Consider the following 22,500-nt stretch of genomic DNA (forward strand, 5'->3'; position numbering starts at 1 on the left):
TCTCTCTCTCTCTCTCTCTCTCTCTCTCTCTCTCTGAGAAAGGCTCAAGACTAAAATCATAAAAGAAAAGAGTTTGCACAGTGTCATGTTTTACGTGTTGATTTCCTTGTAATTACGGATTTCACGAGGGAATTTACTCATGTAAGTCATCTGAACCTAAAAGAAGATTTATATTATGAAGCGTGTCACCTTGGCGGACTCCTGCCGGCACTGACTGACTGATGGGAAGTAAAAAGAATATACGATAATCATGTATCCCACCATCCTGAAAATACTATGGATCCGAATTTCTCACTGATATGAACACGTGTAAGAATAGAGTGACGGATATGACGGCAAGGGACATAAGACACCGAAACCAAAAAAGTTAAAAGAAAATATTTGAAAACAGAAAAATAAATAAATAAGTGAGACCTAAATGCACATTGGAACTCTACTACTCTGAAATTCTTGCACTCTCTGGAGACTGGCACCTTCAGCGAGCCTTTTTTTTTTTATCTTTTCTGTTCCCCTTGGCCAGAGTCACTCTTACATTAAAAAGAGCGTTATAGAGAAAGATATGCAACAAAATACATGCAGTGCTACATAAAATAAAACCTTAATAAGTCCGACCGACGCGTGTATGTATGTATGTATGTGTGTATGTACATTATGTATATATGTGTCTGTCTGTCTATTTCTCTATCTGTATGTATGTATGTATGTATGTATGTATGTATGTATGTATGTATGTATGTACGTATGAATCTATATATGTGTGTCTGTCGCTATCACTCGATCTGTATGTACGTATGTATGTATGTATGATATGTATGTATGTATGTGTGTATGTATATATGTATGAATGTATGCAGATATGTTTTGTGTATGGAGTAGCGTGCTGGAACCCCGGGATTAGGTCAACAGGGGTCAGATGCTGCTTCACGCCCCACACATCCCCTGCTGGCGGTGCGGGGAGCCGACTCACCTGTGGGGGAGAAACACAAGGTCAGCTCAGGTGTTTGGGAATAGAAAATACGAATAATTCAAATACTTTCTTAGATGATTCTTGAAAAGTTTTTTTTTCTTTTATTAATTAACTAGTTTGACTAAATTTTTTGTTCACAGTATTTGCCATCACCATCATCATCATTGTCATCATCATCATTGTCATCATATCATCATATACTCATTAATATTACTAGTAGCAGTAAAGAACAGTACCAACAGCATTAATAATGATAGAGTGGTAGTAGTGGTAGTAGTGCTCATAGTGACGATAATGATGGCAGCAGTAGTAGTAGTAGTAGTAGTAGTAGTAGTAGTAGTAGTAGTTTTTTTTTTTTTTTTTTTTTTTTTTTATGTAGGAAGGATACTGGCCAAGGGCAACAAAAATCTAATAAAAAAAATGCCCACTTGAAATGCCAGTCCCTAAAAGGGTCAAAGCAGTGGTCAAAAATTGGTGGATAAGTGTCTTGAAACCTCCCTCTTGAAGGAATTCAAGTCATAGGAAGGTGGAAATACAGAAGCAGGCAAGGACGTTCCAGAGTTTACCAGAGAAAGGGATGAATGATTGAGAATACTGGTTAACTCTTGCGTTAGAGAGGTGGACAGAATAGGAGTGAGAGAAAGAAGAAAGTCTTGTGCAGCGAGGCCGCGGAAGGAGGGGGAGGCATGCAGTTAGCAAGATCAGAAGAGCAGTTAGCATGAAAATAGCGGTAGAAGACAGCAAGAGATGCAACATTGCGGCGGAGAGAGAGAGGCTGAAGACAGTCAGTTAGAGGAGAGGAGTTGATGAGACGAAAAGCTTTTGATTCCACCCTGTCTAGAACAGCAGTATGAGTGGAACCCCCCCAGACATGTGAAGCATACTCCATACATGGACGGATAAGGCCCTTGTACAGAGTTAGCAGCTGGGGGGGTGAGAAAAAACTGGCGGAGACGTCTCAGAACACCTAACTTCATAGAAGCCGTTTTAGCTAGAGATGAGATGTGAAGTTTCCAGTTCAGATTATAAGTAAAGGACAGACCGAGGATGTTCAGTGTAGAAGAGGGGGACAGTTGAGTGTCATTGAAGAAGAGGGGATAGTTTGTCTGGAAGATTGTGTCGAGTTGATAGATGGAGGAATTGAGTTTTTGAGGCATTGAACAATACCAAGTTTGCTCTGCCCCAATCAGAAATTTTAGAAAGATCAGAAGTCAGGCGTTCTGTGGCTTCCCTGCGTGATATGTTTACCTCCTGAAGGGTTGGACGTCTATGAAAAGACGTGGAAAAGTGCAGGGTGGTATCATCAGCATAGGAGTGGATAGGACAAGAAGTTTGGTTTAGAAGATCATTAATGAATAATAAGAAGAGAGTGGGTGACAGGACAGAACCCTGAGGAACACCACAGTTAATAGATTTAGGAGAAGAACAGTGACCGTCTACCACAGCAGCAATAGAACGGTCAGAAAGGAAACTTGAGATGAAGTTACAGAGAGAAGGATAGAAACCGTAGGAGGGTAGTTTGGAAATCAAAGCTTTGTGCCAGACTCTATCAAAGGCTTTTGATATGTCCAAGGCAACAGCAAAAGTTTCACCAAAGTCTCTAAAAGAGGATGACCAAGACTCAGTAAGGAAAGCCAGAAGATCACCAGTAGAGCGTCCTTGACGGAACCCATACTGGCGATCAGATAGAAGGTTGTGAAGTGATAGATGTTTAAGAATCTTCCTGTTGAGGATAGATTCAAAAAACTTTAGATAAGCAGGAAATTAAAGCAATAGGACGGTAGTTTGAGGGATTAGAGCGGTCACCCTTTTTAGGAACAGGTTGAATGTAGGCAAACTTCCAGCAAGAAGGAAAGGTAGATGTTGACAGACAGAGCTGAAAGAGTTTGACTAGGCAAGGTGCAAGCACGGAGGCACAGTTTCGGAGAACAATAGGAGGGACCCCATCAGGTCCATAAGCCTTCTGAGGGTTTAGGCCAGCGAGGGCATGGAAAACATCATTACGAAGAATTTTAATACGAGGCATGAAGTAGTCAGAGGGTGGAGGAGAGGGAGGAACAAGCCCAGAATCGTCCAAGGTAGAGTTTTTAGCAAAGGTTTGAGCAAAGAGTTCAGCTTTAGAAATAGATGTGATAGCAGTGGTGCCATCTGGTTGAAGTAGAGGAGGGAAAGAAGAAGAAGCAAAGTTATTGGAGATATTTTTGGCTAGATGCCAGAAATCACGAGGGGAGTTAGATCTTGAAAGGTTTTGGACATTTTCTGTTAATGAAGGAGTTTTTGGCTAGTTGGAGAACAGACTTGGCATGGTTCCGGGCAGAAATATAAAGTGCATGAGATTCTGGTGAAGGAAGGCTTAAGTACCTTTTGTGGGCCACCTCTCTATCATGTATAGCACGAGAACAAGCTGTGTTAAACCAAGGTTTAGAAGGTTTAGGACGAGAAAAAGAGTGAGGAATGTACGCCTCCATGCCAGACACTATCACCTCTGTTATGCGCTCAGCACACAAAGACGGGTCTCTGACACGGAAGCAGTAGTCATTCCAAGGAAAATCAGCAAAATACCGCCTCAGGTCCCCCCAACTAGCAGAGGCAAAACGCCAGAGGCACCTTCGCTTAGGGGGATCCTGAGGAGGGATTGGAGTGATAGGACAAGATAAAGATATGAGATTGTGATCGGAGGAGCCCAACGGAGAAGAAAGGGTAACAGCATAAGCAGAAGGATTAGAGGTCAGGAAAAGGTCAAGAATGTTGGGCGTATCTCCAAGACGGTCAGGAATACGAGTAGGGTGTTGCACCAATTGCTCTAGGTCATGGAGGATAGCAAAGTTGTAGGCTAGTTCACCAGGATGGTCAGTGAAGGGAGAGGAAAGCCAAAGCTGGTGGTGAAACATTGAAGTCTCCAAGAATGGAGATCTCTGCAAAAGGGAAGAGGGTCAGAATGTGCTCCACTTTGGAAGTTAAGTAGTCAAAGAATTTCTTATAGTCAGAGGAGTTAGGAGAGAGGTATACAGCACAGATAAAATTTAGTATGAGAATGACTCTGTAGTCGAAGCCAGATGGTGGAAAACTCGGAAGATTCAAGAGCGTGGGCACGAGAGCAGGTTAAGTCATTGCGCACATAAACGCAGCATCCAGCTTTGGATCGAAAATGAGGATAGAGAAAGTAGGAGGGAACAGAAAAGGGGCTACTGTCAGTTGCCTCAGACACCTGAGTTTCAGTGAGGAAAAGAAGATGAGGTTTAGAAGAGGAGAGGTGGTGTTCTACAGATTGAAAATTAGATCTTAGACCGCGAATGTTGCAGGAAGTTAATGAAGAAAAAGTTGAGGGGGGTGTCAAGACACTTACGGTCGTCGACGGAAAGGCAGTAGTAGTAGTAGTAGTAGTAGTAGTAGTAATAGTGGTAGTAGTAGTAGTAGTAGTAGTAGTGTTGATAAAGATAATGATGATGATAATAATAATAATAATAATAATAATAATAATAATAATAATAATAATAACAATAATAACAATAATAATAACAACAACAACAACAACAACAACAACAACAACAACAACAACAACAACAACAACAACAAAAACAACAGCAGTACCTGACACAGTAAACAGCCATAACATTCTGCCTTTTCAACACGACCAGACAACATAACTTCCACCCTGAACACACACACACACACACACACACACACACACACACACACACACACACACACACACACACACACACTGCCGCACGTACACCCACAAAAAAAAAAAAAAGATGAATAATGAGGTTGAAGATGAATGACCTTTCGGATAAATACAAGCAACTTTACTCTTGTCCAGCCCACTAATCTCTCTCTCTCTCTCTCTCTCTCTCTCTCTCTCTCTCTCTCTCTCTCTCTCTCTCTCTCTCTCTCTCTCTCTCTCTCTCTCTTATCTGACGGAGGCCCTGCTGGTAGCGCTGAAGGAGGCCTCTTGGTGTTCCTTCTTGCTGTTACTTGTCCGCCTGTCTACCTGTCTGCCCACGCACTCACCTCCTCTCCAGGGCGTTAAGAGAGATTATCCCAGGCCTCCCACTCCCTTCTAATTATTCTCCTCCTCCTCGTTCTCTTTTATCTTCATTATCTCCTCCTCCTCCTCCTCCTCTAGTGTCTAATGGGGTGAGGGTAACTGAGGAAGGAAACACTAAACGGTAAGAGAATGAGAGGGGAAAAATTAAGGAATTCAAGGGCAGAGGAAACAAGAGGAGGACGAGGAGGAAGAGGAGGAGGAGGAGGAGGGCAGCAGGGTATAAGAAGAAGGAACAGAAGGGGGAATAATAAGACAGAGGCTGATAAGGAGAGGGAGGGAACTCAAGATTGAAACAAAGAACAGCCAAAAAATTTACAAGGAGGAGATTTGTTGCGTCTGAATGAAACTGAAACTGAATAGAGGAAAAAAAGAAAACAAAAAAAAAAGGAGAATATCACTAGAAACTTTAAAGGACTGGTGAAGGAAAGTAAACAAAGAAATTGAGAACAGAAGATGAAAACCACTGAAAAAAAAATAAATGAAAAAACACACACACACAAGAAGATACTGATGTAGATAAACTCTCTCTCTCTCTCTCTCTCTCTCTCTCTCTCTCTCTCTCTCTCTCTCTCTCTCTCTCTCTCTCTCTCTCTCTCTCTCTCTCTCTCTCTCTCTCGTCCTCCCTGCTGAAGTGCGGGTCTGACCGGCCGACCAAGACTATCAATCATACAGTCGATGGCAAGAGACAGCGAAATGAAGATTAATTTACCTCAATATTTTCTCGACGCGTGAACGAACACTTAAGGGACCAGCCAGCCAGCCGACCAATCCCCCGCCAGGGTCCCGTGTGTGGAATGCTTAGTTCTTGCTTCTTAATTCGTTCACCTGTTGCTAAGCTTATTTTTCTCTCGGCCAGGTGTTCTTTAATCTCTCTTTTTTTTCTTTTTTTTTTTTACATTTATTTCTGGACACTCTTCTATTATTTTTGTTTCATAACCTTCATGGATCATTTATCTTTAGCTCTTCTCTCTCTCAGCCTTCCTCTCTCCTGCCTCCGTTACTTTCATCTCTTCATGCCAGATCTTGTATTTCCTTTCACAATTTCCTTCTTTCACGTCTCATAACTTTCTTCCGTTTTCTCCCATAACCTCCTTCTTTTCCCTCTTTTAACTTCCTTTCTTTTCTCCCATAACTTACTTTCTTTCCTCCTATAATTACCTTTCTTTCCTCCCATAACTTCTTTAATCCTTTGACTGCAGTTTGGTACATCTTTCCTTAATTATCAATCACTCTGAAACATCTTTACTTGTTCTATAACCACCTCCAACCTCTAAACTGGATAGCAATTGCAAAATCTATTCTTTTTTTATCTTCTTCTTTCTTGTAAATGCTTATAAAAAATTCTTGCATTACTTCTGGTGCTGTTATTTGTCTCGTATCACAGTGAAAAGGTTAATTTCTTTCCCAAACCTTCCTTCCTTTCCCTCACATACCTACCCGCCTCCACGTCTCTCCTTACAATACCTCACCACAGCTTCAGTTTCACATCATCTCCACGCATCCATTAACCTCCCTTTCTCTCTCTCCATTCCTTCCATCCCTCCATTAACTCTAAATAGGCCTACCGTCTCTTTCTCCTTTCCCTTCCCTTCCTCCTCAACCAACCCTCAATACTCGGCACGCCCACAAAGTCACAACAACAAAGGAACGAGTTTACTAACACGAGCGGACCAGGTTTGTCCTCACCTGTGCCTCCTTAAGACCTCCCTCAGTGACCACAAGTAATGGGAGGGGATGAGGAGAAACAAGAGACGATGAAGAGCTGTATGTTAAAGAGAGAGAAGGCAGGAAAGAATGAAAGGAGACAAGGACGGGAGGAGGACGAGGAGGAGGAGGAGATGGAGGAGAAAGATGGGGTATTACAGGGTAGAGAAAAGACAGGTTAATGGCCAAGAGAGAGAGAGAGAGAGAGAGAGAGAGAGAGAGAGAGAGAGAGAGAGAGAGAGAGAGAGAGAGAGAGAGAGAGAGAACTTGTAACTGATGAAGGACTTAAGATGAGGGAGAGAAAAAGGAAGAGGCATCGTCAAGGCGGGTAAACACGGGGAAAGATTTGGGAAAAGCGAAGAAAACTTGTGAGAGAGGAAGCTAAAACACCTTAAAGAGAAAAGATTAAAGGGAGAGAAAGCGAGAGAGAGAGAGAGAGAGAGAGAGAGAGAGAGAGAGAGAGAGAGAGAGAGAGAGAGAGAGAGAGAGAGAGAGAGAGAGAGAGAGAGAGAGAGAGAGAGAGAGAGAGAGAGAGAGAGAGAGAGTACGAGCCCTAAACTGAAAAAAAAAAGAAGACAAACATACATTGAAAAACAGAAATAAGAAAGAAAAAAGAAAGCAGGGAGGAAAGAAAACATAACAAAGAAAAGGAAAGAAGAACTCAGAAACCAAACATAGGAATAGTAAATGAGGAAAGGAGGGAAATATACAAAGGGAGGAGGAAAGGAAAGAAGGAAGGAAGGAAGGAAGGAAGGAAGGAAGGAAGGAAGGCATCGGTAAGGAGGGAAGGCGACCCACAGGACTCAATTATGATCTCGTAAACAAACTGCGGTAGGAAGCCGTCTCCTTGTGTTCCTGGGAAAATATTTACATGATTATTTACACAAGACCCGGCGTCATGGGAAAAGTGCAGAGGAGGAGGAGGAGGAGGAGGAAGAGGAAAAAGAAGAATAACGAGAACAAGGAAAAAAACAAAAGCAAATACAAGAATATGAAGAAAAAGAAGAACAAGATGACGACAACAACGACGACGACGACGAAGAACAATAACAACAACAACAACAACAACAACAACAACAACAACAACAACAACAACAGCAGCAACAACAACAACAACAACAACAACAACAACAACAACAACAACAACAACAACAACAACAACAACAACAGCAACGACGAAGCTGAAGAAGAAAAAGAAGAAAAACATAGAAAGAAGAGAAAGAAAGACGCAGAAGACGAAAAAGATGACCAACAACAAAACGAAAAGAAGAAGCTAGAGGAGGAGGAGGAGAGCAGGAGGAGAAGTAAGAAAAAGAAGCTGAAGTAAAAACAAACTTAAAAAAATATATTTGCTTTCCCTCCTCCCCTCATTAGCCTCAAAGGAGAAGCGCCAGGCAACGGAGACAGGACATAAAATAAACCTTTCTCTCAATTACAAGCCTTCGTCAGGGAGGTTTCAAGGTTCAATAAGATTAGATTTCCATCCTCTACTGAAAAGCTCCCGAGTCCAGTAAACATGCAACCCCTGAGTGTGTGTGTGTGTGTGTGTGTGTGTGTGTGTGTGTGTGTGTGTGTGTGTGTGTGTGTGTGTGTGTGTGTGTGTGTGTGTGTGTGTGTGTGTGTGTGTGTGTGTGTGTCTGTCTGTCTGTCTGTCTGTCTGTCTGTGTGTGTGTGTGTGTGTGTGTGTGTGTGTGTGTGTGTGTGTGCTTCGAAGATCAACTGATTATGAGATAAACACTGCCTTGTTTATCGACACGACTTTTCTAGTAAGTACACACACACACACACACACACACACACACACACACACAGAGAGAGAGAGAGAGAGAGAGAGAGAGAGAGAGAGAGAGAGAGAGAGAGAGAGAGAGAGAGAGAGAGAGAGAGAGAGAGAGACCGTAAGTAAGATAGCGAGGGAGAAGGAGTAAGCAAAAGACTGACTGTGGTTGGGAACAAGGAAGACGGTGATTGGAGAGAGAGAGAGAGAGAGAGAGAGAGAGAGAGAGAGAGAGAGAGAGAGAGAGAGAGAGAGAGAGAGAGAGAGAGAGAGAGAGAGAGAGAGAGAGAGAGACTCGTAAATAACGAATTATAGAGGAGAAGGAAGCAAGGAAGATGAGAAAACAAGGAACAGAATGATAAGAAGAAGAAAACCAATAAATCTTGAGAGAGATGACTGCAAAAATAAATAAACATCAAGGTGAAGGGAGGAGAGGAGGATACTTGAGGAAGAATAAAGAGGGAGGCTGAGAAAAAATAATGATAGGAAGGAGGGAGACAAGAGGATGTGTGTGTTGAAGACAGGGAGAAGAAGGAGGGAGAAGAAGGAGGGAGAGAAGGGAGGCGAGAGAGGATAATGATAAGGTGTGAGAAGGAGGGGGTAGATGAGGCTAATTTGAAAGAGAGAGAGAGAGAGAGAGAGAGAGAGAGAGAGAGAGAGAGAGAGAGAGAGAGAGAGAGAGAGAGAGAGAGAGAGAGACCCTGCATACATTTATACATACACAAACCGGACTGACAGCCAGACGGACGGACATAAACAGAGGTAGTGACACAGACAAGACGATACATTGCGAGACAAGAAGAGACGGAAATAAAAAAAAAGAAAAAAATATATACACGGAAAAAATAATAAAACCTTACCAAACTTAATACCAATCTTCACTAACACCAAAACATCCACAGTAAAAAGACCAACAGTCACACCAAACCCACAAACTGATCATTGCCTATCCTCCACGCAGGCGGCATTCCTGTACTCCGACAGGTAGAGACAGACGGGGTGCACTTTGTCAACTAGCAGCTAGAGAGAGAGAGAGAGAGAGAGAGAGAGAGAGAGAGAGAGAGAGAGAGAGAGAGAGAGAGAGAGAGAGAGAGAGAGAGAGAGACTTAAGTACGTCAAGTAAAGAGGAAACAAAATTTATTATTAAAGACGGGGAATATGATGAGAGAGAGAGAGAGAGAGAGAGAGAGAGAGAGAGAGAGAGAGAGAGAGAGAGAGAGAGAGAGAGAGAGAGAGAGAGATCAACAACCGAAAGATGAATAATATAAACAAAGATACAGACAGCAAACATAATTTTACGTGCAGAGAGTGACGGACAGACGGGCTGGACAGGTGGAGAGGCGGAGGGACAGGGAGATGGGCAGCGAGACGATGACGCGACGGAACAGAGTGACAAGGAACCCCAAGAGACGGACAGGACCCGCCCTCTCGTCACAGGGGGCGCCCACCACGACAAATGGCCAGGTTATCACTCGGCAGACTCCCAAGGGCGTGGCGGCTTACCTGGTCATGTCTTCCTCACCTTCCTTCCTTCCTCCTCTCTTAACTTTTTTTTTTTTTTATCCTCTTATGTTTTACTTTTTATCACTTTTTTTCTATTTTTAACCTCACGTTCCATCTTTCTCTCTCGTCTTTTTTTCGTATATCTCCTTCTCTTACTTTCTTCATTGTCATTTTTTCTATAATCCTACTTCCTTACTATTTTATCTCTTATCTTTATTCCTTCTCTTCGTCTACATTCCTGATGCTTGTTGCTTGTTCATTTCTTCCCTTCCTTTCTTCCTTCCTTCCTTTCCTACCTCTGCCCCGGCATATCTTCTTTTTATTCTCTTTGCCTTCCACTTTTCGTCATGATTTTTCATCCTTTTAACCTTCGTTACTTCTTCTATGCTTATTCTCATCCCTTTCATCTCTCTCTCTCTCTCTCTCTCTCTCTCTCTCTCTCTCTCTCTCTCTCTCTAGTACTTCTTATCATAACTTTTTTTTGGTTTAGTACTTTTACTACTACTACTACTACTACTAATAATAATAATAATAATAATTATAATAATAATGAGTAGTAATAGTAGTAGTGACAGCAACAGCAGCAGCAGCAGCAGCGGTTTACCACGAAGCCTTCATCCAGACCCCCCACTACCACCGCCACCACCACCACCACCTCCAGCCTCACACCTGCAATTAGACCACAACCCTTCCCTTCTCAGGTTCGGTTCGCTCCCTCTCCCTCCTTCTCCTTTTTCCGAGCCGCCCTTTATGTTGATGCACCTCTATACTCTCCCTCCTCTACTGTATCTGCCACCCAGTAAGCTTTTTTCTCTCTCTCTCTCTCTCTCTCTCTCTCTCTCTCTCTCTCTCTCTCTCTCTCTCTCTCTCTCTACATGAAGCAGCCGTCTTCCTTCTATAAACTACCTCACTTGAGTTTATGATTCCAACCCTCGTTTTCTTTCCGTCAATTAAAGCCAAACATACTTTACCTAATTATCTTCAAGGTGCCGCCCCCACTCCACCTCCCCCTAACACACACACACACACACACACACACACACACACACACACACACACACACACAGTTCTCCCTCATACAGATACTGCATCACCTTCTAATTTTACAACCCCCTTGCTTCCTCCTCTCCATTCTCTTCCCTAGCAGGTGTCGTGTCAGAGAGCCGTGAACTCTGATTAACACCACACAGGCCTTTACCACCCCACGCTGATGGCACTGTAAACAAATTAAAAAGAAGTAAAAGTAGACAAAAACCCTCGACAACAACGGCCACAAACGGTCGGGCCACTTAAGCGCTGGCAGAAACGTGATATGGACAGCGCACAAATAAAAGAGGAGAGCAGCAGTGATGTGTGGGAGAAAAGTGAAATTAGCGTCCCATTCCAGCTAATTGAATCGCTCCTCTGAATCTTCTCACGCACGACTTACTGCACGGCCACGTCTTCCGTATCTAAAAATATCACTTGCCAATAAAGGACGATGATTTGTAACGCTCGAAATGAGGGAGATGTGTCGGCCTGAGAGGCGGACGGCGGCTGGCAACAGAGCACAGAGCAGGCGCGGGAGGGGCGTGGAGTGCGTCAGGGCAGCTGATAAGAGGAAATTGAAGCGATGGCCAACTCTTTGGGCCTTTTACGCGGTGAGTCTCGGTGTATTTTAGCGTAGCAAGTGGCGGAGAGGCGGCCTGGCAGGAGGGAGGATACGCATGGACCTCTCTGTCAGGGACGCGGCTCAGGCTGTGGTGCTGCACGGAGGAGAAGGGGCTTTGCGGACTTCACTACCAAGGATGAGTGTGCTGGGATTTCATATGAGCAAGAAAGAGGATGCATGATGAGAATACACGAGAATTACACGCGAAAACTTCACTGTCAAGGGCGAAGCTGAGGACAAGATTTGTTTAGGTAGAAAGGCACCTGAGGAGGACTTCACAACCAAGGACGAGGACTAGTGTGATAGTATTTCTCAGGAGCAAGAAAGAGCATGCATAGTGAGGATAAACACGAACTAAACTAAAAAAAAAAATAAAAATCTGTGTTAACGTCGAAGTTGAAGCCACGAGGCGTTGTTTAGATAGAAGGGAGCATGTGGAGCACTTCACTGCCAGGGGTGACGACGAGACCGCTGCGATTTAGTATAAGAGCGAGGAAGTGGATGCTTGAAGAGAGAGTGCACGCGGGAGCTTCACTGCCAAGGCCGAGGCTCACTGCTGCGCCCTCGTCACGGCGTAATGGAGGGCGGGCATGCAGGGATTTCAAAGCCAAGGTCGAGGGCTGAGGCTGCCAAGTTCCCGTATCGGTGAGGACGAAGAGATTTGAAAAGAATTTATGCAAGAACAACGCCAAACACGGGGATGATGGCGGAGTGTTTCATGGAGTGAGAGGTCTTTCCTTATCCCTCACCTCCACTACCACCACCACCACCAGCAGGACCACCACAGGAGCCTCCGCCACATGTGCTACGGCCGTCTCTCATCGTTACACCAACAAGGGGGACGGGCTGGCGCTGTAATCACCGTCACCTCCGTTTCTGCCACAATCACGCCGCCCAGAACAGCCCAGTGTGCTCGTATATCACGGTTATCACCCCCAAACACCGCCCGTCCTAACACACCGATACTAAATTCATCACTGCCGCCATGACCATCACCTCCACCACCATCACTACCGCCACCACCACCACCACCACCATCTTTCCCAATGCGATTTAAAGAGTCCAGTATTTCGCTATGGTTAAAATTACACAATAGCCAGGTATGTTTCAGTCTAACTCACACACACTTCCCATTTTCGTGGCGTTTCCAATCTGCTGTAATTCTGAGGCAAAAGCACTAATTTTACTTAATATTTAGTCCTCCATATACGTAAATTACCTAGTAGTTGCGTTTACACCACCCTATTCGTCTCTGCCTTCTCACCCTGTTATTGTTGCCAGCCACTGAGACTCACAGCCAGGGCCACCACGCACCGTATTCCTTCACCCATCCCCTTTCACCCTCCACTCCTCATCTTCCCCTGTGATCACCCTGTCAAACCTGCTTCTTTTCCTTACAACTCATCACTTCACTCTGTTTTCCAGTCCTCCTTCTCTCCTTGTTTCTCCTCCATCTCGCCTTCTAACCTTCCTACCCTACCAGTTCTTCCTGCCTTATCAGTAGTCTACCTAAGTCACTGGTCAAGGGAGCAACTCTCTCTCTCTCTCTCTCTCTCTCTCTCTCTCTCTCTCTCTCTCTCTCTCTCTCTCTCTCAACTACATTTCCGAGAAAACTACACAATCTCTTTGCTAATATGGGCGGTCGTGGAGGAGGAGGAGGAGGAGAAGGAGGAGGAGAAGAGGGAGGAGGTGGAGGAGAGGGGGAGGAGGAGGAGGAGGAGGAGGTGTGCTATAAATGACTTACATCTGATGCTGTACAAGGGACGTAAGGGAGCAGCAGGGTCGAGCGAGAGATAGAAGCACGTAGTGAGGAAGAAATTATATACTACGGAGAGGAAGTCAGGAAGCCGATATACAAGAGAGAGAGAGAGAGAGAGAGAGAGAGAGAGAGAGAGAGAGAGAGAGAGTAATCAAGAAATACTGCCCCTGGATGAGACGGTTGAGCGCGTTCATGGTTCATCGGCTGTGGTAACAATGTAAGCTACCTGACGTTATAGGAGAGTGTAAAGAGAAAAGTTTGGAGGAGCAGGGAAGCAGGAAGACTGGCTAGCACGGAGCACTGCCTGGGGTTGTGTTTCGCTTCTCTCACAATTAATACCGTCCATCGTTTGGAGTACGTACAAGGCAGCTAAGGATCGGTAGTTTAAAGGTCGTCTGTGATAAATAACTCTGTGGATTATACGTGAAATCTTACATCTGACTTCCGCGTTTTTTTGTGGGATTCGATCTTAATTGTTCGTGTCTCGATCTGTGGCTCAAAGGTCGTCTGTCAAACATAAATGGATCAGAATGGAAGCTTTATAACGATCAAAACGTGAAGCTTTATATCTCAGCTCGGTGCTTTGCGGGGTTTGATCTTACTCGTGTCTTTTAAGATGATATAACAGCAAAGCATACATTACCTCAACGTTAATTCAATACTCCATTTCTCCACGGCGTCTATAGCTGAGGTTATTTTGCAATTATGAATGAGAAGCTTAAAACACGACAGCAATATAGTTAGATACCTTATGTGAATTAACTGAAGTGGAATACAGTCCAACGAAAAACTTTACTCAGATAAATAAACATAACATAAGAAGGTAACTGAGAAAAGGGAATGAATGAACACTTCACTTCACAAACAACTGAATATTTACATTGTTTACACATTCCAGAGAAAACTGTCAAAAACTACGCAGATGAGGGCATGAAAACTAAACGTAATAACGAAGCGTAAGTAGAAAATCCAGTGTTTCTCATTAGTCATCCACCATCCATTACCATCCATCAAGAGTGTGCTTTATACCAGAATTAATGTGCTGCCGCCGCAAGAACATCAAATGAGCACTGTCTGGGAGGTGCTTCTCGCTACCCACGACTCCACCGTACATAACGCTGTGGAAGTAAGCTGAGGGAGGGGGAGAGAAGTCATGGAGAGTACTTAGCTCTCTCTCTCTCTCTCTCTCTCTCTCTCTCTCTCTCTCTCTCTCTCTCTCTCTCTCTCTCTCTCTTTCTCTAAACGGTAGTACCCATTCTTCACGTATTTTTAGCCGCAGTAGCCAAGTCCACCCCGCCGCGGCTCTATTTCCTCCCGCCGTGAAGGGAAACCACGAGGAGTAGTGCCCGGGTGGTGGTGGTTGTGGTGGTGGTGAGGGAAGGGAGGACACACACACACACACACACACACACATATTGCAAGCATGAAAGCACATAATCATCATCTTGCGCTATCTACTACTACAACTACTACTACTTACTACTACATACTGCCCAGTGGTGCTTTTATTACCAATAATGCTTACGGTGATATTACTATAACTGCTTTTACCGATGACGATGATGATGATGATGATGATAGTAGTAATAATAATAATAATAATAATAATAATGATAATAATGATAATAATAATAATAATAATAATAATAATAATAATAATAATAATAAATAATAAATAATAAAAATAAGATAGAAGAAGAAGTAATGTACAAGGAAGTGGGGGAGGAGGAGGAGGAGGTGGAGAAGGAGGAGGGGGAGGAAATAAGGGGGCGCAAGACGGCTTCATGTTTAATGACCCATGACCAGCAGGCTACTGCTCTCTCTCTCTCTCTCTCCTCTCTCTCTCTCTCTCTCTCTCTCTCTCTCTCTCTCTCTCTCTCTCTCTCTCCTCGACAGTACTTTCTACTATAACGGTTTCACCCTTCCCTTTGACTCACATTTGATAAACATTCACACCTCTTTTGCCTTCATCTCAGTATCTCCTTATATGTCTCCCTCCCCTCTATTCTCTTTCTCTTTTCCACCTCCTTCCTTCTCCTCCCCCCCGTCTCTCCCCAACCATGTTTTTATGATTTTCTTTAAAAGTTTACACCAACGCACTAAATTTGCAACCGGCTGATCGTCACACGAGATTACACACACACACACACACACACACACACACACACAAACAACGGCTGGCATTTCCTTACGTCGAGTGCATGTATGTATGTATGTATGTACGAGTTTGTTTTTTTCTTCTCCTCTTGTCTCACTATTTTTTTTTATTTTTACGTACTGGTTCAAGTCTCACATTTTATTTTATGCCCTTTCTTTACACACGCTCTTCTCCTACGTTATTATCCCTCTCTCTCTCTCTCTCTCTCTCTCTCTCTCTCTCTCTCTCTCTCTCTCTCTCTCTCTCTCTAACTTGTCCATCGTAAACTTCGGTAAATCAACCCAAAACTAAACTCACGTGATCTTTTCCTTTTCCTCTTCTTCTTACTGAAAATTATCATGCCAAGCAGCTCGTCTCTTTCGTCACGTCTCTTTCCCTTTCCTCCTCTCGCTGTCTCTCTCTCATTCCCTCGATGGCCTGACACCTTTTTCCCGACTGTCTCCTTATCACCAGAGACACCGACACAAATATATATCCACCTTTATCTGATTCTTCGGCGCTCTTTGGCTTTTAGGAAGTGTTTATCCTGCTCTTTGATGCTCCAAGTCCCTCCCAGTCTTCATTGCTACACAGGAACAGATGTACGTAGTTGAAATAGGTTAGGTTAAGTTAGGTTAGGTTAGGTTAGGTTAGGTTAGGTTAGGTTAGGTTAGGTTAGGTTAGGTTAAGTCAGGTTAAGTTAGGTTTACACACATTTGTATGTACACACGCCCACACTTAAATAATCCAGAGAGAGAGAGAGAGAGAGAGAGAGAGAGAGAGAGAGAGAGAGAGAGAGAGAGAGAGAGAGAGAGAGAGAGAGAGAGAGAGAGAGAGAGAGAGAGCCCTACCCAACCATTCTTCCTCCCTTCTTCCTCCTCCTCCTCCATTCCTCATTCTCTCCTTTTCTTCCCTCTCCACTCCTCATTTCTTCCTCCTACTACTACTATCACCACCACTCTCCATCCATCCTCCACTTCCATTCCTCGTTCCTCCTCCTCCTCCTCCTCTCCCTCCATTGCTCATTTCTTCCTCCTCCTCCTACTACTACTACTACAACAGTCTACACATCCTATTCTGGAGAACACTTGGAAATATCTGGAAAACGCTGGAAATTGAGGGAAATATTAACGAACAGACGCGGGCAGGGAAGAGAAAAGGTCTCGGTCTGGGTCCTGATGTTTTCACGGCGGGCGTTCTGAATGGGCTGCAACATCCACTTTATTTAAGCCTTATTTGGAGCATTTTTGGGGTTATTTGTTTATTTTCGTGGTTAATTCTGGCTTTCCTTTACGTTTGAGTCTGGAAACACACTGACACTTTACTAAATATTGATGTATAGGCAGGGAGGGAAGCAGGAAAAACGTCCGTCTCGGCCCTTATTTTTACGTACGGTAATTAATTTTGAAACTCGCGAAAAGAAAGACGCCCAGACTGGACTGCACTATATATTCTGACCTGCCATATACTTCAACTAACACACTGAACATTGACGGAGAGAGACTGGAATGAAGGGATGTCCCGGGTCTCGGTACCCTGATGACGTCATTGATGTCGCCCTTATATACGTACGTTAATCCATTTTGAAATTGACCCCTCGAAAAAACGGAACTAGACTGGAATGCTTTATATATTGTGACTTGCCATAAACTTTAAAAAATACCTGAAATATAAAAATATTTCCAGCCTAACTAATAATAAAGAAAAATCCAAAGAAATATCTGTAATTTTTATGAATGGGGCCACAAAAAAAAAAATAAAATATCGAGAAGGAAAACAAAGCCAGACTAGATTATGTTACATATTCTGAATACATAAAATCTTCACTTTCCAGATAAATAAAGAAAACAGAAATTTCTCGTCGTATGGAGAAAATATTTTTTTTTTTCAAATCTAGCAACGGACTTATTTTAAATTTGAAAATACGAATTGTTACACTAGATTTTATTGGATATTATTACTTGGGATACATTTCTTATGTTTTTTTAAGTCTTAAATAAAAGACCAAAACAATCCTAGGCGTGCTAATAAAAAAAATGAAAATTTATAAAATGTGTTATTTTAACCAGAAAAAAAAGCTAGACAAGATTTTATTATTTACTATAACTTGTTATACTTTTCTATTAGTGAATTAAATATCAAAGCAATGCAAACTCTACTAATAAAAAAAGTAATATGATGATATAGAGCCGAAGTGTCTTTTTTTGCGCCTCTCCTCAATACCTCCTCCTCCTCTCTCCTCCTCCTCACACTCCTTCTCTCCCCTCCACCTCTACCTCCTCCACCTACTCCTACACAGCGAGCCTTTAAATCACAAGGAAACACCTGCAAAACTCTCGAAATTACGCTAAATGTGTGACGGGAAATTGTTACCTTGGCGGGACGGGCGGGGATCGGAGGGGGCTTGGCGAGGATCGGCGGGGCTGACCAGGTCGGGGCACCAAGGATACCGTGGTGTGGTATGGTGTGGCATGGTGTGGTATGATATGGTATGTGATGGTGTGGTGTGGTATGGTGTGGTGTGGTGTGGTGTGATGTGATGTGGTGTGATGTGGTGGTGCGTGGTAGTGTCTGGTGATGGTGTGGTGTGGTGGTGGTGGTGGTGGTGTTGGTGGTGGTGTGGTGTGCTATGGTGTGGTGTAGTGGTGTGGTGTGGTGATGTGGTGTTAACACTACACTCCCACAAACTTAACTGCCCTGTGTGTGTGTGTGTGTGTGTGTGTGTGTGTGTGTGCGCGCGCGCGCGCCGATCAAAGACGAATCACAAAGCTGTATAATTGGTGTTTAGCCCTTAAACTGCCACTTGGTGTGTGTGTGTGTGTGTGTGTGTGTGTGTGTGTGTGTGTGCGCGCGCGCGCCGATCAAAGACGAGTCACAAAGCTGTATACTCGTAATTGGTGTTTAGCCCTTAAACTGCCATTTGGTGTGTGTGTGTGTGTGTGTGTGTGTGTGTGTGTGTGTGTGTGTGTGTGTTACTTAAGTTGTTTCTGTGTATCTATATAAGAATGTATGTATATATGTATGTATTTGCGCTTAGATTGGTGTTTGTACTGTACATACGGTACGAGATATTTTTATTCCTATATGTTAATGAGATAGTAAAGGCGTCTCCGAGGGGTAAGGCAAGGCAAGCGACGGTAAGGTATTCGCCACACAAGAAGTGAAAGTTGCAGCCACTACCACCACCACCACCACCACCACCACACTGCTCGCTCACCCGCCACACCTCGGGGAAGGGAGAGGATCGGGAAGGGAGGGAGAGGTTAGCAGGGCAGCTGTGTCTGGTTCATCTGTGCGTCCGTGTATCTGTTTGTCCTGTCTTTCTGTGTCTCTGCCTTTGTGTGTTGGTGTTTGTGTTTGTCCCTCCTCTTCCTCTCCTCTGTCTTTGTGTTTGTGTGTTGGTGAGTCTGTTTGTCCAGCCTTTTTCCTCTGTCTCTCCTCTGTATTTGTGTGTTGGTGTTTGTTTGTTCTGTTTCTCGCTGTTTCGTATTTTTGTTTTGGCGAACCTGTTGTTCCTTCCCTCTCTGCCTCTGTATCTGTGAGCTGGTATATCTTTTTGTCAAGTTTCTCTCTCTTTCTTTCTCTTGCTCTCCTTCCCTCTGTCTCTGTATCTATGTGCTAGTGTTTCTGTTTCTGCGTCTGTCGTGAAGTGGGCTTGTGATTATGGGTCATGTGTTACGCCTGTGAATCCTCTTAGATCACGAGCACTGGTGTGAATATTGTGCTCTTTCTGGTCAGACCATCCGTCCTGATGAACTGCTGGGCCGTTCATTCTGAATCTGTTACCGCGTCTGTGTCATAGAATGGACTTGTGATTAGGGTTCATGAGTGTACGTCTGTGAGTTCCCTTGCATCACACGCCCTGCTGGGGAAACATGCATTCAGGTCAGAGGTTTTGTCCTCATACACCGAGGTCTTGTTAGTTTCTTATGAGACTGACAGATCTTTTTCACTAAAGTTTATGTGTTACGTCCATGAATTCTTTAAACCTTTTACTGTTTTGGTCATCTTTTGGCAGCATTCATAGTAGTATAAAGATAGAGTTTGTATGAACAGATGGTTAGAAGAAAAAAATAAAAGCTCAATGTCGTATATTCTAGGCTACGGAACTACTTAACATACCTCAGTACAAAAATAGGCGTGTGAAAAGTTGGAAGGGATAGTGGGAAAAGAATCTCAAACGGGGAAAGGATTAGCATCGCAGTCATTGATCAGAGGAAAAGTCTGTGCTGGTGAAATATATTCGCTCTGATCAATGTTGTAAGTTTATCTTTGTTAGAAATTGACTTGGTATTCTCTTTGTGTACGTCAATTTTCTTACACCGCAGGCATTGACAGAAAAAAAAAAATTGTGTTCAGGTCAGGATTATCTCTCATGATCACCTGTTGCCTCATTAATTTGGTTGGAAATTGAATTATTATCGTCACAGTGATTGGAGTTCGCGTGTACATGTCTGTGAATCATGTTACATCACACACGCTGGAGGGGAGCAATGTGTTCTCATCAGCTCATCATGATAAACTGTTGCACGGTGAATTCGGTGACAAATTATCGTATTATCTTTGCTGTAATGACTTGGGCTTTGAAACAGTAAAGAAAACAGATAGATATATAACCAAATAAATAAACAAACTCCTCACCAAGAGCCAAATGGAGTTTAGTCGGCCTTGATTGTCTCACCACTATATTCACGGCATCAGATTACGCGGAAAATTAGACAAAAAACACGAACACAACTAAAAAAAAAAAAAAAAGAGGGATGGCGGCATAGGAAATAATTAAACTTCAAAAGAATATCTGAAAGGAATATCTTAAAAGGATTATGTACATGCACGCCAACAAGACCTATGCATTAATACACGTTGTCTTCGTATCCTGCTGAGCCAGTTCATAGGAGTAGGAGGAGGAGGAGGAGGAGGAGGAGGTGATGCAGATGGCTTGTGACTGAGCGAAAAGAGAGAGATAGAGGGGAAGAGATCAAGGATAAGTAAGATAAGGAATAAGGGAAAGGGAAGATAACAAGGGCAAGGAAGATAAGAGATAAAGGGATGGGAAGATGACAAGGATAAGGAAGATAAGAAATAAAAAATAGGGAAAGATATCAAGGGTAAGAAAAATAAGAAATAAAGAAAGAAAGGGGAAGAGATCACAAGTAAAGAAGATAAGAAATAAAGGAATGGAAAGATAACAAAATTGAAGATAAGACATGAAGGATAAGGAAATTAATCACACCTGTCGAGGGAACTACAGGTGAATATATGACTACAGCACCACCAGAGACCGTAACCACCACACCAGCACCACAGCAGTCACCACTACAATGAACACACAGAGGCCACCACAGTAACGAAAAAAGGTAACCACAACCCTCCACACTTCAATACCCTTTCCTCTGAGATACACACACACACACACACACACACACATACACACAGGCACACCACCAAGCCACTTAATAAACCAGATCCACCCACATTCATTGATAATCTATTGGTACTCGTGGCTGGAAGAAGAAGAGAAAGAAAAAGAAGAAAGAGGAGGAGAAGGAGGAGGAGAAGGAGAAGAAGAAGAAGAAGAAAAAGAAAAAGAAGAAAAAGAAGAAGAAAAAAAAAAGAGGGAAAAAGCCCAGAACGTAATCAGTAAGAATCTAAAAGTGGCTTCACGCAATCCATTACTTCGATATGACACTTTTAATGCAGAGAATCTTGCCCTCCACTCTGGCCAGGTAATGAAATCCACCTGAGCAGAGAGAGAGAGAGAGAGAGAGAGAGAGAGAGAGAGAGAGAGAGAGAGAGAGAGAGAGAGAGAGAGAGAGAGAGAGAGAGAGAGAGAGAATTATTGCATCCTTCAGGCTAAACGAGAACAGGACAATGGAGAAAAAAATTAGGGTAGACTAAAGGAATTAAATCAGTCAGACTCATGTCCACTCTTGCACGAGACGGCTGGACAACTCGCCTTATCTCTCGGGAAGGGACAGGGGCCGTATCCTCAAACGTCTCAGCGTCTTATCTCCACTGCTCTTAACATGCGCTAGTGGAGGTTATTGGGACTAGCAAGGATGTTTTTATGATTCTAATGATAGTGTAATAAGGGTTCTGCATCATCAATTGGAAAAAACACCCACGAAAACACGAATAGTCATCTCTGTAGCCTTTGGCATTTGTACTTACGAGAACTTAATGAGTTTCAAAGTGCTGGTCGAGGATATAAACCCTTTTGGCGCTATGATCATCCTTTCTTATCCTTCATAGCGCTGTAAAGACTGTTTGCAATGAGCCGCAGGAGAGGGAAGAGGGAAAACAGAAAGTTAGTTTGGCTTTTTACGCAGCAGAAGTATTTACGAGAGCCTGGCACAAAAATAGTGTTTGAAAAGTTAGAGGGTATTGAAGGAGAAAATAAGGTGAGAAAATTTGTGACACGAACAACGAGAGAGTAAGGAAAGGACGAGGAATGAGAGGTACGTTAACTGTATTCGGCAAAGATTATGAGTTTATTTTGAGACGCATTGTTAGCCACTAAAAATGATATAATTAGTCGGAGATATCATGGCTATTGGTTTTATACGCCGGATAATAATGCGTGAAAGTTACATGAGTGGAGGAGAAATTAGTGAAGTGACAATTACAGTATGTCATTTGTAGTGGCTAACAGTACAAGTAACATTCTATTATTATTTTACATCCACTATTTCATTATGCTAGCTAGCGTTTCATTCTTATCATTTACTCAGCTGTCTTCTCTATTCCTCTTTCCCCTTTGACCTTCCTTCTCAGTCATTTTATCCTCACTGTGCTGTCATCTCTTTTCCTCTTTCCTCCCTGACCTCCCTCCTCGCTTATTTTACCCTCCCTCCCTCACCCCTTCCTGATCTCCGCTTGAACTCATCCCTGTTAGCATTCACAGCCTCCTCATCTTCTCCACGTCCCACGAACACTAATACAAAGCAAAACATC

General features: G+C 43.3%; 1 protein-coding gene across 1 annotated transcript in view; it reads right to left on the reverse strand.

Annotated features, from left to right (window-relative positions):
- Positions 1 to 21,779, reverse strand: part of LOC135101064 (peroxidasin-like) — a 90,375-nt gene extending 68,596 nt beyond the window's left edge. The window contains exons 1-3 of the mRNA XM_064004637.1: positions 21,718 to 21,779; positions 19,226 to 19,337; positions 17,920 to 18,173 (exon numbers count right to left, since the gene is read on the reverse strand). Coding sequence (XP_063860707.1) covers positions 17,920 to 18,173; positions 19,226 to 19,337; positions 21,718 to 21,779 — 428 coding nt within the window. The remainder of the gene's footprint in view (positions 1 to 17,919; positions 18,174 to 19,225; positions 19,338 to 21,717) is intronic.
- Positions 21,780 to 22,500: the final 721 nt, after the last annotated feature.

The sequence above is a fragment of the Scylla paramamosain genome, chromosome 6, assembly GCF_035594125.1.
Source record: "Scylla paramamosain isolate STU-SP2022 chromosome 6, ASM3559412v1, whole genome shotgun sequence".
Lineage (NCBI taxonomy): Eukaryota > Metazoa > Arthropoda > Malacostraca > Decapoda > Portunidae > Scylla > Scylla paramamosain.